Here is a 15,071-nt window from a genome sequence, read left to right as displayed (position 1 = left end):
CCCTCCTGGACTGTAAAGAAAGTAGCTTTCTAGATAGATTTTTTTTTCCTAAAACCTGAAAATGTTTACTATTTTCATAAAATAAAAGCAACTAAATAGTTGCTTGACAACTATTGACAGTTTATTTTTAAGAGTTAAGACTTTTCTAGGACATCATACTGAAGCAGGAGAACCCCAACCCTGTGACATACTATCTACATTAGCTTGGAAAAGGAAACTAACATTGCGAATTCCTAATGTGTACATTTAAAATAATGCCTACTGAGTAGGATTAGGTTGAGATATTTACAGTGCCTTAAAGATCATGACAAGTACATTGTGTGCCTTCAATTTTTACTGATCTTTTTCTGCTTAGTCACATTATTTGATTGGCATGATTGTAATCTTTAAAAAGTTAATATTATTTTGCTACATAATGATTCTGTTCACCTCTCTGGAATTTTAAAATAAACCATTTTGGTTTTGGTTTTGTTTTTGTTTTCTTTAACAGGCAGGCTAGCCTCAATGAAGCCGCCGAGAAGTACTATGATCTGGCCGCCAAGCTGAGGCCTAATGTAAGTACCTTCCTAATAAGAAGTATTATTCAAAGGGATGGACTCACAGCATGTGAGAGTTTTAGACATAGAAGCCTTGTGATACTGGTGTTTTTCTCTCTGATCTCTTATTCTGTGTTAAATGGCTGATTCAACCATAAAATATGCCCGTCTCAAGCTTCTTTCTTTTTCCAGAGGTACAAATGGCTATTTACTACCGTGTGTGAAGCACCATACGTTTTTATCATTTGAACACAGGTTTTAGCATTATTAGATATTTTGCATTTGGATGACTTTTAAAATGAGTTCTTTGAAAGTACTTTTGCTGTGGTGTTACATACCTTTGGACTTCCTAACAACTCAATGATTCTTATGTGTTGTCAAACCTCAAGCTGTGTGCCTCTTCCCTATTCCACAGTACTCATTTCTAGTAACTGTGCTTTTCAACTTTATCAAGTATTTTTTATTAGACTTTTTCCCTGGGTAGTCACGCTTCCATAAATCAGATCGTTGCTATTGAAATAGAGAACCATTTACGAGAGAATAAGAACTGGTTTTGTATCGGTCTTCTCAGCACTTTTTTATTCACAGTACATCATTGAATTCCAGGGCATTGCTTTTATTCTCATCCACACTGCTCTGCGTCACTCTGCAACACTAAAACCTCTACCCTGCTCTCTGGATCTATGCCGTCTATTGAGAAATGTAATTTTCAAACAGTAATGAAAGTGCACGTGTGATGGGACTACAAATAATGGAATCAGTCCCATTTCTTTACAGTAACTCATCTATTGGACAAAGGTCTATAGAGTACCTGCTTTGTGATAGGATACAGAGATTTCATACCCTAAAAGACCACACAATGTAGCAGACAAGACTGAACATAATCAGCTAATTGAAATACAGTGTGGAACAAGGGGAGGATTAATGCTTCCTGAAAGCAACCCACCCAGGAAGTAGCTTTTTTGATCAAGAGACTCAACCACATGTAACCTTAGCCCTTGAATCTAAATGTCCCAGTTTCATTAATTATGAGGTACTTTAAGAATCGGTAAGCTGTTTGCAACAGAAGAAAATAATTTAATAGTTGTAAAAAGAATAATAAGCACTAAAATTTATTAAACACTTGTTTAAACAAGTGAATTCTCTCATTTATTTCTCACAACAACCCACAGATACTTCTGTGATCCTCATTCTGCTGAAGTTCAGAGAAATGAATAACTCACCCAGTATCACAACTAATAAGTGGAGTCACATTGTAACCCAGGCTGTTGTGTGTATAAGAGAAAGCTTTATGGAAAAAAATGCAGTGGTATCTTAGAAAATGCAAGCCAGAAGTCTAGAAAAACAAAATAATAATGGTCCCGTCATTTATTCATTAAATATTTACTGAGCATCTGTTAAGTGCCAGACACTATTCCAGGCACTGGATACACGCCAGTGAACAAAATTGACAAAAGAGTCTCTGCCCCTTGGGAGCATATAGTCTAGTGGTGAGGAGACAGAACAGAAGCAGATCAATAAAATATATAGTATGTCTGACAGCAGTAAGTGCTTTGGAGAAAAATGGAGCAGGAAAAGGAAATTAGAAGGTGCAGGGGGAGGTATGCAGGAGGCACAGCTTTGTAAATGCCTGAGTTGGGCATCTTGTGTAGCATTTCTAAGAAAAGGGTTGGACTTGAGACCTTAAAGTTATAAGTTCACTGAAGACAGAAATCAGGATTTTTTGTCTGACTGACTGCCTTCCTTCCTTCCTTCCTTCCTTCCTTCCTTATCCTCCTTTCCTTTCCGTTCCTTTCCTTCCTTCCCTTCTTTGATTAATAGAATTGATTGATAGAATCAATAATAGAATGATTAATAGAATGATATAATGCTCTTACTATATATACTAAATGATGGTAAGTTCAACCTTTGTTCATTGAGTAGCAGTCCCTTGAGTGTCACTTTTATTTTTGTTAAGTGGTTGATCGGGTGGCCGTCTTCAGCACATTGTAATGGATTAGGGAGAAAAGGGCTCTCTGACCTGACCTCAAAAATGAAAAAGAAAATGAGGCACCACAAGATTTAAACCTGACTTACAAGAATATTTATTTTAAAGACTGGCCAAATCATAAAATCAATATTTAATCTCCAACTCGAAACCACTTTTTCTGAAACCCCAAAAAGTTTCTTCATAAACACGCCGCAGATTGCTTTTGAAAAATGCATTTATTCAAATGATATTTCTCTTATCTGGTAACAATAAATTAAGTATTTTATAGACTTGGATAAGATATGAAGTCTATATTTAACAATAAGAAAATGATGTTACAGTTGATGATCAACAGATGTGATCTTTCCCTAATCTGTTTTATGAATTGTGTTTGGTTTTCTGTACATAATTTGGTAAGTAAGATGCCACCAAGACAAGACTGATAAAATGTAAACCTTGACAATAACACAGGTTTGTATTCTGAAATGAAGAGACCTATTTAAACAATAGCCCCATGTCATGAATTATTAGCAGTTAGCATGTGATCTAAATTAAAACATCCATCTGACATTTATCTTGCTCAGAGCTGTTTATTCCCTTTGTCATAAAAACATTCTTTGTTATTTCTGTACTTACTAAATAAATTTCAGTTACCTGTTTATATGAGAACATGGTAAACAGACCTCAACTCTTATTCCCTGTTTAAGTAGTTTCACTATCTTTTCTATTTTTCTTGTCTACATGGTAACCTAATCTTATTCTTGTTTTTCATAAAGCATTTTCTTCTGTTGTTTAGTTTCAACTACAGCAGTCTGTAGCTGTATGTCGGGGTCCTCTGTGGATTTTTCAGCAGTGCTCATGTCAGATCATGACTATGTGAAGTAAAATTTTTTATTGCAACCCTGTGTACTACCCACTTACTGTATTAAGAAGATTGCTGATTATCTGTGAGATGAATTCCTCTCTTAGTAAAATACCTATTCCATTTCTTCAGTATGTCCCATGATGAATTGCTTTATATTTTTTTCTTCTACGAAAGTCTTATTTTTCCATACAACTTACTTGAAAATTATTAATTGACTTTTAGGGTTATTCATATTCAAAGAATTCCAGTGACCAAATGCTAAAATAAAGAAATCTAAATTAGCAGAGGCATATAACTTTATTTATTTTTTTAACATCTTTATTGGAGTATAATTGCTCCACAAGGGTGTGTTAGTTTCTGCTGTATAACAAAGTGAATCAGCTATATGCATACATATATTCCCATATCTCCTCCCTCTTGCATCTCCCTCCCACCCTCCCTATCCCACCCCTCTAGGGGGTCACAAAGCACTGAGGAGCTAATCTCCCTGTGCTATGTGGCTGCTTCCCACTAGCTATCTATTTTACATTTGGTAGTGTATACATGTCAGTGCTAATCTCTTACTTTGTCCCAGCTTACCCTTCCCCGTCCCCATGCCCTCAAGTCCATTCTCTACATCTGCGTCTTTATTCCTGTCCTGCCCCTAGGTTCATCAGAACCATTTTTTTTTCAGATTCCATAAATATGTGTGAGCATATGGTATTTGTTTTCCTCTTTCTGACTTACTTCATTCTGTAAGACAGACTCTAGATCCATCCACCTCACTACAAATAACTCAATTTCATTTCTTTTTATGGCTGAGTAATATTCCATTGTATATATGTGCCACATCTTCTTTATCCATTCATCTGTCAATGGACACCTAGGTTGCTTCCATGTCCTGGCTATTGTAAATAGAGCTGCAGTGAACATTGGGGTACATGACTCTTTTTGAATTATGGTTTTCTCAGGGTATATGCCCAGTGGTGGGATTGCTGGGTCGTATGGTAGTTCTATTTTTAGATTTTTAAGGAACCTCCATACTGTTCTCCGTAGTGGCTGTATCAATTTACATTCCCACCGACAGTGCAAGAGGGTTCCCTTTTCTCCACACCCTCTCCAGCATTTATTGTTTGTAGATTTTTTGATGATGGTAATTCTGACTGGTGTGAGGTGATACCTCATTGTAGTTTTGATTTACATTTCTCTGATGATTAGTGATGTTGAGCATCCTTTCATTTGTTTGTTGGCAGTCTGTGTATCTTCTTTGGAGAAATGTCTATTTAGATCTTCTGTCCATTTTTGGATTGGGTGGTTTGTTTTTTTGATATTAAGCTGCATGAGATGCTTGTATATTTTGGAGATTAATCCGTTGTCAGTTAGCAGGCACATATAACTTGAAATGTTAGACTCTGATATTGTTTCTTCATCAGGGATATTGAATACATCGTCATTTACTGAAGTGCACATTTAGAGAAATATATTTATTTAAGTGCACATTCAGAGAAACATTTTCGTAGTGGGAAAACTCTTTACCAAAATTGCCATTTTAATTTTTTCCGCTTTCAGTTTTCCATTTTTATAAATAAAATTGATCTTTCTTTGGAGGTTACTTTAAAAAGACAACACTTTTCTCTGTCTTCTCTCCCATTTACGCACATCAAAAACTGCCGACTCTTGAGGACTAGAAGGAACATTAAAATGAAATGGTTTTGTTCCTCCTGTGGGAAGTGAGCCAAATTCTGCATTAATTTATAGGTTTTTAAATTTTCCGTAAAATGCGAAGAATGGGGAATTTGCATAGTACAAAGTCACCCGGTTCTACTTGGCTTTTAGTAAACGCCAGAGTTAGAAGAGGGTAATTCCTAATAATGAGGAATTATATTTCTTTATATTTTGTATTTTTCTGCATGTAATTGTTTTTGGTCTGAATTCATTCAACATTTTTATTGTTACTATTAAGTTCTAACATAGTGTAAAATTCTACGCCAAGTGCAGTAGGATCCAATTTGTGAAAAATTAACCCTGACCTTGATGCGGGGAGAAAGTGGGGGAGAGAACCAAGGATCCAGATGCTCATACTTCAAGGCAGTAAAAGATGCTGTATATTAAGTGCTCTGTGAGTGATAGAAGCTAGGTGCTGGAAAAGTGCACAGGATAAAAAAACTACTTTCAGGACCTTCCTGGTGGCACAGTGGTTGAGAGTCCGCCTGCAGATGCAGGGGACACGGGTTCGTGCCCTGGTCCGGGAAGATCCCACATGGCACGGAGCGGCTGGGCCCGTGAGCCATGGCCGCTGAGGCTGCGCATCCGGAGTCTGTGCTCCGCAACGGGAGAGGCCAAAACAGTGAGAGGCCCCGCGTACCGCAAAAAAAAACAAAAAACAAAACTTTCAGCGGGACTGATCCTAGAAGACATTGAGTCCCAGTTGACAAACTTAGAGAATCTTGAAATGACTGGATGTTTATAGGTGAAGTTTTTAGCGAAAGAAGAGAAAAGAGAGAATTCTGGCAGGTAGAGGCATATGCATGAACAAAGACATGAGCTCAGAAAGCATGAACTATACCCAAGGAACAGTAAGCAGATGTGGTTAATATTGCCCATGGTGGGGGGCAGAGAGGAAGAGTGGGGGAAGATAGAACTGAAAAATAATATAAAACCAGATGAAGGGCATTGAATACCATACTGTGAATGAGGAGTTTGTATTCCAGGATTGTGTTCAGCAGGATGATGTAATGAAAGTGGTGATTTATCTGACGTGATGAAGAATGTGTGTTTCAATTGGGAAAGTAGAAATGACACATGCAGCTTTGAGAAAACCAAATAAAAAGTCATTGAAATAGTATAGGCAGGACTTCCCTGGTGGTGCAGTGGTTAAGAATCCGCCTGCCAATGCGGGGGACATAGGTTCGAGCCTTTGTCCGGGAAGATCCCACATGCCGTGGAGCAACTAAGCCCACGCACCACAGCTACTGAGCCTGCGCTCTAGAGCCCACGAGCCACAACTACTGAAGTCCACGCACCTAGAGCCTGTGCTCCGTAACAAGAGAAGCCACCACAGTGAGAAGTCCGCTCACTGCAACTAGAGAAAGCCCACACGCAGCAACAAAGACCCAATGCAGCCAAATATAAACAAATAAAATTTATTTAAAAAAAAAAACAACTTGCCTTCTCTCTTTAAAAAGAAAAAAAAATAGTATAGGCACAAGGCATAATATAGATCCAAAAATACAGAAACACAGTAGAATGGAAAAGAACATGCAGGGAGAGTAAGCATATTATTTGATAGGATATGAGTAGGAAAATTAATTGGCCCAATGAGTGTTCCAAAATTTTAAATTAGGTAACTTGGAAAAAAAGAAATCCCCTAAACAGAAATAGGACAGAAAAATGTGTTTATTTCTAGAAGAAAGTGTTAAGTTTGAACCGAGCAGATTCTAAGTGAGAAGGAAGATATTCTAATTTTCTACAGGACATTCCTATCAAGTGGCAGTTGGGGGAAAGGCCACCGTTAGGCATAGAGGTGCAGGAGTCATTTGCAGAAACTGCATAGTACCAAAGGAGGATAAGATCACCGAGGGAGGGAAAGTACAAAAGGAGAGAAGAGAGCCCATTTCACAGCCCTGAGCATCCCTGCATTGGGAATATAGGGTAAGGAAGGCATAAGACAACAATAGGATGTAGAAATCAACATTGGTGAGCAATTTCCACTGCTGCTAAACAGTTAAAGAAAAACAAGGACTGAGAAAGTCCTTTGACTTCAAAGGATAAGATGAAGGGCTACCTTCGTGAGTTCAGTTTCATGCGAGTGATACGGGCGGAAGTTGTTAAGGTGTTAAGGACATGAGAATTGGGAGCAGAGCGTGTAAAGTGAATCTTCAAATAAGTGTGGAAGTAAGTGAAAGAGGGCAATACCAAAGAAATATTAAGTATGTGTTTATTAAATATTAAAAATAGGTGTTAGGGCTTCCCTGGTGGCGCAGTGGTTGGGAGTCTGCCTGCCGATGCAGGGGACGCGGGTTCGTGCCCCGGTCTGGGGGGATCCCGCGTGCCGCGGAGCGGCTGGGCCCGTTAGCCATGGCCTTTGGGCCTGCGCGTCCGGAGCCTGTGCTACGCGGCGGGAGAGGCCACAGCAGTGAGAGGCCCGCGTAACGCAAAAAAAAAAAAAAAAAAAAAGGTGTTAAAGGGTATGTGTATGTGTGTGTGTTTAAATATAAGATTTTAAATGTGTCCAAGTAGAGGGGAAAGCAGAGGAAATATAGAAGATCTTAAAGGATTATTTCCTCCCCAGGGACTGAAAAAGAAAAAGTAGACTATGAAGATATAAGGAGGAAAAACAAAATTAGAAATAGAGCATGCGTAGGTAGTAGTTTACTAATGTCATCTTTATTTGGCTGTCCGTTGGTCCTGTGGCAAAAAGGACAGAATTTGAAGCCAAAGGCCTGTGGATAGAGCTGAACATGCCAGGCCAGGCAGTAGATAATATTTGCCATAGGTTTGTACCATCTATATATGATCAGTAAGTGCCAGGAGAAATTCTGGCCTTAAGCCCTTTGTCATCTTGTGATAATTCTCAGTAAAGTTCTGAAATCACTGGTTGATTGCTTCTAGTTTTGATTCAGTTCTCTGACTTTTACACTGATTGTTGTATTCACCCTTTATATTTCTAGTATGTATAATATTTTATAAATGTTTTCCAGTGCACATTCATTACATATGAATTCAAGGGGAATGTGTTCCAGGGATTGGACTGTCCAATAGAAAATTACATCCATGCATTATACCTTTCCTAGGCACTTAGAACATAAATTATTTCAGAGTATTATTATAAAATCAAAGCTGATGTTATGCATTTGGGGCTCTTTGGCAATGATTATATGTCAGAGAGCAAATGAGAAATATGAGATTCAAAGAAATGAGCTTACTGTAAGAGAGTGCAGCTGTGTTATGAGCTAGTACATAGATTCTGCAGTATATTCCTTTCAACTTGGACTACCCTTTTTATGGTAAATATGGTTGTGAGATAGGGTAGGGAGAGATGGCTGTGCAGTAGAAATAACCACTAAGACTAGAATCTGGGGGGAAAGGGTAAGAATTAACTTCTGATGGAAGAATTACCTTCTGATAGAAGAGAGAGAAAATATTCTGAGTTATAGTTATTTTCTGATGGGGAAGATATTCCTCAACCCTAATTAGAACAAGAGACCATGAAATTCAGTTAAACAGGACAGATTCAGATTTGACCATATAGGGGATTTTGATGGGGGAAATTGCTGAGATTGCCATCTCACTGGGGAAAAAAAAAATAGGGTAAATAATAATTTGTCTGGGAAGCAGTTAAACCACATTTCTGCTTGTAAACGGAGGAAAAAACATATGGCCTTTTCCAAAACTTTCCACAGGCTTCTGTGATGTGGGAAAATTACATACCATGTGTCTCTTGACTTTCAGGCATTAATAATATATGGATCCCAGAATCACCAAATTGACTTTATGAATAAAATGCATTTTAATATTGTAAATATATTTCCCACTCTCACTAGTCATTTCAGTTTCAAATACCTCTATATATTTTACAGTCAAAAATAGAGTAAGTTGACAAACCCAGAATAAATAGGTTTCCATCAAGAGAGAAATTGCCATTAGTTTCCCTCTGTATTTTATCTGGTTTTATTAAAAGGGCCCAGAGATATCATTGAAACAAAAACTGTTGGTTATTCACACATACCCAATTAAGTCAACAAACCCTAATTCTACTTCAGTTCATAAATAGACTTAATCCTTTCGATGTTATGGACATTTATGCACAGCCGTAGAAATCAAATATCTAATTCTTCATGTCTGATTTCAGCAAAATAGATGCTCACTTCCCTGAGAGCTTCAGTTATGCCAGGATCGATTTTAGCCCCAATTTTAGATATGAGAAGACACTCATATCTGTCTTCAAACTCCTTTCTACTGTAGATCTTCTTTCCAAATTATTTAGATGTTGCTTTTCTTCTAACAAGTTACAAAGTCGAGTTTTTGGTGCATTCATTTCTCTCTGCTTACATTGTTGCTTTGTGTTATACTTCTATTTCGACAATGTGAGATAAACCAGAAAAAATGTATTTCTGAAGTGATTACTGTTTTTGTTTATCATCTGTATAATTCTTCATGCTTAGAAGACAAAGATGGTTAGTATAATCCACTTGTTTACTAGCTGTTGATGTGGGCTAGTTGTTGCCTAGACTGGGATTAGATATTTGGACTCAACTAAGCTGAATTTAGTTTTTCCATCCTTGGGGTATTGTTATTCATCACAATCCACATGCAATCATGTTTGAGCACTATTTTTTGAAAATGTATGTATGTGTTGTGTGTGTGTTTTAGATTCACAACCAGAAAAGGATGAGGGGGTGTGAGACGTGGGCAGGAACTTACATGGCTCTTGGCTATAAAGAAAATCAACCTGAGTACTTTAGGGTTGAGGAACATCAAAAACTTTGGGGAATTCCACTTAATTATGTTCTCTGATTCCAAACGTGTTTATTTTTACTCACATTTCTTTGTGAGGGTATCCTTTGCATCACTTTATAGCTATAATTGTTTGAACTGTGGGACCACACACTAAAATTACTTTTAGTCCCTTTTCTTCCAGAGAAACTAGATTCCTGTTTGTTTTGTTTTGTTTTGTTTTGAACTCAGCTAATCTAACCACACTGGCCCATGTTCCTACCTGGGAATAGCAGGTAGGAACTAGGGTGGACCAGTAGCTGCTACCATGAGAAAGATATGACCTTCCCTCACCCCCAGTCACCACATTCTTCATAATCCCCTTTGGTTATTTCCACAGCTGGCCTCTCTCATTTCTTTTTTTTTTTAATTTTTTTTATTGAAGTATAGTTGATTTACAATGTGTTAATTTCTGCCGTACAGCAAAGTGATTCAGTTCTACACATATAGACTTTCGTTTTTATATTCTTTTCCATTATAGTTTATCACAGGACGTTGAGTATAGTTTCCTGTGTTATACAGTAGGACCTTGTTGTTTATCCATTCTAAATATAATAGTTTGCATCTGCTAGTCTCAAACTCCCGGTTCATCCCTCCCCCGATCCCATCTCCCCTTTGGCAGCCACAGGTCTGTTCTCTATGTCTGGGAGTCTGTTTCTGTTTTGTAGGTAAGTTCATTTGTGTCATATTTTAGATTCCACATATGAGTGATATCGCATGATATTTGTCTTTCTCTTTCTGACTTACTTCACTTAGTAGGATAATCTCTAGGTCCATCCATATTGCTTCAAATGGCATTATTTCATTCTTTTTTATGGCTGAGTAGTATTCCATTGTATATAAAATTTCTCCCCCATTTCTATTTCAGACATTTATGTTTCTCATCCTTGATTGGTCTTATGGGGCCATGTTTTTTCTAAATATAACTGAAACATTAACAAAAAGCCGTGTTTGTGTATGATTCTTTATCCCCTCCCTCTTCTGAGTTTCCTGTAACATTCCACTCCTCTTTTTTCTATTTTCTTACCTTTCTTCTACTCTTAACTCTTTGTTATCTACCTGAACTCTCATTTACATCTACAGATAAAATTATATTTTACTTTACCCTAGAGACAAGTAAAAGTTGGGCAGATCCTGAAAAATTAGTAGATTGATAGAATAATTTCTTATTGAAAGTCGTGTGTCTTTGTTAAAGAGAAAAAAAATTATTCTAATGCTTTTGTAAAAAAAAATATTTATTTATTTATTTTTTTGGCCACACCATGCGGCACGCAGAACTTCCCCACCCAAGGATCAAACCTGTGCCCCATGCAGTGGAAGCACAGAGTCTTAACCACTGGACCACCAGGGAAGTCCCCAATGCTTTTAAAAATAGTCATGAAGACTTTATTCAGGACTATTGTGATAAGTTTCATGACTATGGAAATAAGGGAGACAGATCAGTTCAACCTGGCGTACAGCAGAGACAGCAGGGGGTGGTCAGTGGATGGAAAATTACTAAGAAGAGGCCTCAAGGGTAGGAGGGTTCTTGGTAAACCAACTTACATAATTCTTGCTGGAAGACAAGCCAATATGATCAGATAGCGAGGGTGGGGGGATTCTCGCTAAATTAACTTATCAGAATTCTTGATACAGCTGGGCTAGGCAGGCGTAAGAAAAGACCCAAGGATGAGGCCTAGTCAAAAAGAGGACTCAGAGGAATGTCTTCTTTGGTCAAGGAGAGTCTGTGTCATTCTGGATGAGGTTATTTTCCCAGACTGAGTTGTTATAATGTTAAACTTCTTGTCACTAGATAATTCAGAATCAGGAGTTTCCCTTTATCAACTTGAGAAGGATTTGCTTAAATATATTGCTGTAACATCTTTGCTAACAAACCCTAGAAGAGAGCTGAAAAGAATGACATCTTTAAGAGAGGGAAAAAATTGTGTATGCTACAAAATGTCTCAGTCTTTGTCTTATGATCAACTGTTACTTCCTTAGATACCAAGTGCCGACAAATGGCCACTGTGGGATGGTATTCAGAGTTTCATCAGTTGTCTGAACCTGCATTGTGATTACAGCAAAAAATAAAACTGTAGAGAACTCAATTTTTTAAGAATAGGACCTTTATATTTTACTTACTCTCATTATTTCTGTGTGGTTTTCATCTCCGTTTTGTTGTTGTTGTTGTCACTTTCTTAAATGAGATCTGTAGCGAAATAACTCCCAGAAATGCAGCTTTACCACATAGTATGACCTACTGAGACACTGCCCTTTTGAAGAGTAAATGGCAACTTAAAGAGGGCAAATGTCGTGCCATTAAAGGTTTTGTGACGAGAGTTTGAAATGGTCAATTCACCGAATTGGTTTCATTTTAAAAGTAACTTCTTCAGATTAGGAACACTGAATTTTAAAGAGAGAAGCAATTTTGAAAAGATTTGTTAGAATGATTTACGAAATATATATTTATATATTTACATATATGTATATATACATGTACAATTTATACTAAAGAAAATAATTGCTTAAATTACATGTGGAAATAATCAACTATGTTTTTGATAGTATCATATGATAGATCTCAGCAAGCTCAAGAATGGATAGATGTAGAATGTTTACTGCTACTGCTTTCAAACACTTTTTTTCCGTATTCTCCAATCTAAGTTACTCTATCCTTAACTGTTCTACTTAACTGTTTAATCCTATAAAAGATAGCTGGATCTTCCCCATGGAATCTATATTTGTACTACAGTTTATTTCTTGATTCCACCTGTAATTTTTACTGGTTGTTTATATACAAATCCTAATAAAAGCTACTAAAACAAATGAATAAAAATCCTCAATATGTATTAATTTAGTTTTCCTACAAGACAAATTATTTTTCTTAAATATATAGTACATTTTCCACTATTGGTTTACAGAAACCAATGGTAGTTTTCCCTTTTTCTTAACAAGGTTCAACTATCTTTTCCCAAAGAGTCATACTATTTGTTAAATTTTTGTAATCATAGCTTTCATCTGTTTCAACTAGCTGAGCTTTTATTTGTAACCACAAGTATGCTAATGTACATATCTATCAGCAAATCAAAGCTACTATAATAAATAAATCCTTAATATGCACTGCTACTTTTCTTCATCCATGATTACATGCATTATTTTTCTTTTTTTCTTTTTTCTTTTTTTTTTTTTTTTTGCGGTACGCGGGCCTCTCACTGTTGTGGCCTCTCCTGTTGCGGACCACAGGCTCCGGACGCGCAGGCCCAGCGGGCATGACTCACGGGCCCAGCCGCTCTGCGGCACATGGGATCTTCCTGGACTGGGGCACGAACCCGTGTCCCCTGCATCAGCAGGCGGACTCTCAACCACTGTGCCACCAGGGAAGCCCTACATGCATTATTAAAATGATACCAGAAATTGTGAAAAACTGTATTTGAAAAAGCGTCAATATGAAAATATTGAAAGAACAAAGGATTTTTAAAATGCATTTCTGTAGGTCACTCTACTTAAATGACACATCGCAAATACGTGGATATCTGTGCTTATTTTCGAATTTTCTTATGGAGAAAGATTCCTATGTAGAATTTATAATTTCTCACTTATGTTTAGTTGCTTTTCTCCACTTTAATATCTTCTTTTTGATATAGTTTTCTTAGGCTAGCATTGAGAGCAATAGATTCCATTAATCTGGAAGATGGAATTATTTTGCTGCCGAAGGAAGATTATGTACTTTGATTAGCCTTGGAAATCTTTACTGGATACATGCACAAATGCTTATTTTTCCTTTCATTGAGTAATATAACATTATCATTTTCTTTTCTAGTATGCTGATTGACACAGTAACTCCTAAACATTTCCTACTTGTAGGGAACTTTTATGGTGAACAGATGATGGATTATACCATAAGCACTGTAGTACCATATGATTGCTTTAAATCCATTATTTACATTTGAATTTGTATAAACTGTGTCTCCATGTTTGGAAGTTAGGAACCTTTTTTATACACACTTAATGATGTAAAACAGAGAGCATTCACCTAAATGTAGGTGATAATATTGAATGGGTTAAAAGTTGATAAACAACTATTATAGGTCCATATTTCTGCTTGTATCTATCATGAATTATTACCAAAAAAATTTTGTCTCTGTAACTTGTAGAAGAATAAACATGATAATGTTGAGACCAGAAAAACGTCTTTTTTAAAAAATTAGGAAGCGTCAGCCTAACAACATCTACACTAGTTAAACATTAAAAGTTAAATTCTACCCCATTTTTACAGATGAAGAAACAAAGGCAGGGTAGTTTGTCTGGGATCTCACAGGTAGTGGTAGAGTCAGAATACAAATCCAGGCAAGAAGAGTGCCTATTATATGTCAGTATCTAAAATGAATACCAGGGATATAATGAGAAACAAGGAAGTTGTGATTCCTACTGTCTCACAGATGTAGCTGATGCAGGCTTAGCATTTAATTGTTTCTTAATTTTTTTCATGAGTGGTTTATATAGTTTATGAGTCTTGAAAGTTTGCATCTTCCACACCTTATACAACAGTTCTTAAAAATTCATGAATTCACTGTGTTATCTTCAGAGAAAATTCAGGGACTTCAAGAAACATAGGAAACAAATTACTGTTTTTGTATTGCTTGAAATGTGTTGATTACTTTGTCTTGGGCTGACTCATGCAACCACAGTAAATCTGCTCATTTTTTCATAAAGGTAATTTATTTCCTTTCCTTTAATAAGCTGAAGCAAGCAAAATGATTTAGTGAAATGTTGGTTTAGGATTTGGAAGGCCAGATACTTTGGACAGTAGACTCTTACTTACCTGACAGTTTCTTTGTGAAGTTTTGCTGTTAACTGAATTTGTGTTCTTTAAATGAGAGTTATGGTAGAATGACGTGCAGGTATCATGTCAGATTTTATTTTATTCCTACTATATGTGTATTATGGTCTAGAGATGTATTTGACAAAAGTTCGTATTAGTTAAGGTTATTGTGATTTCCAGTACAATAATGTTTAAATACACAGGAATCTAAAAATTCCCCCACATATAAATAAAGTAATATTAACATTCTCCTTTAAAAAAATCCCTAGAAAAGAAAAAAAACTACTTAGAAATATGCTAAATTGATTGTAGGTTTTTAATCTGTTTAATGACGTGTTATGAATAGAGTATTACAGCAAAAAGCTTTTTTTGAGTAATTCGGAATTGATCTTTTAGTCCTTAATTTATCCAGTCCTAGTACTTCTC

The 15,071-nt window shown here is 36.6% G+C and overlaps 1 protein-coding gene across 2 annotated transcripts in view; it reads left to right on the top strand.

The window, feature by feature from the left end:
• Positions 1–15,071, top strand: part of TMTC2 (transmembrane O-mannosyltransferase targeting cadherins 2) — an 850,034-nt gene that overhangs the window by 343,100 nt on the left and 491,863 nt on the right. For both annotated transcript variants that reach the window (XM_060164648.1, XM_060164647.1), the window contains exon 11: positions 491–554. In XM_060164648.1, the coding sequence (XP_060020631.1) occupies positions 491–554 (64 nt within the window). The remainder of the gene's footprint in view (positions 1–490; positions 555–15,071) is intronic.

The sequence above is a fragment of the Lagenorhynchus albirostris genome, chromosome 11, assembly GCF_949774975.1.
Source record: "Lagenorhynchus albirostris chromosome 11, mLagAlb1.1, whole genome shotgun sequence".
Classification (NCBI taxonomy): Eukaryota; Metazoa; Chordata; class Mammalia; order Artiodactyla; family Delphinidae; genus Lagenorhynchus; species Lagenorhynchus albirostris.
The sequence above is the reverse complement of the archived record's forward strand: the minus strand, read 5'-3'. Positions and strand labels throughout refer to the sequence as shown.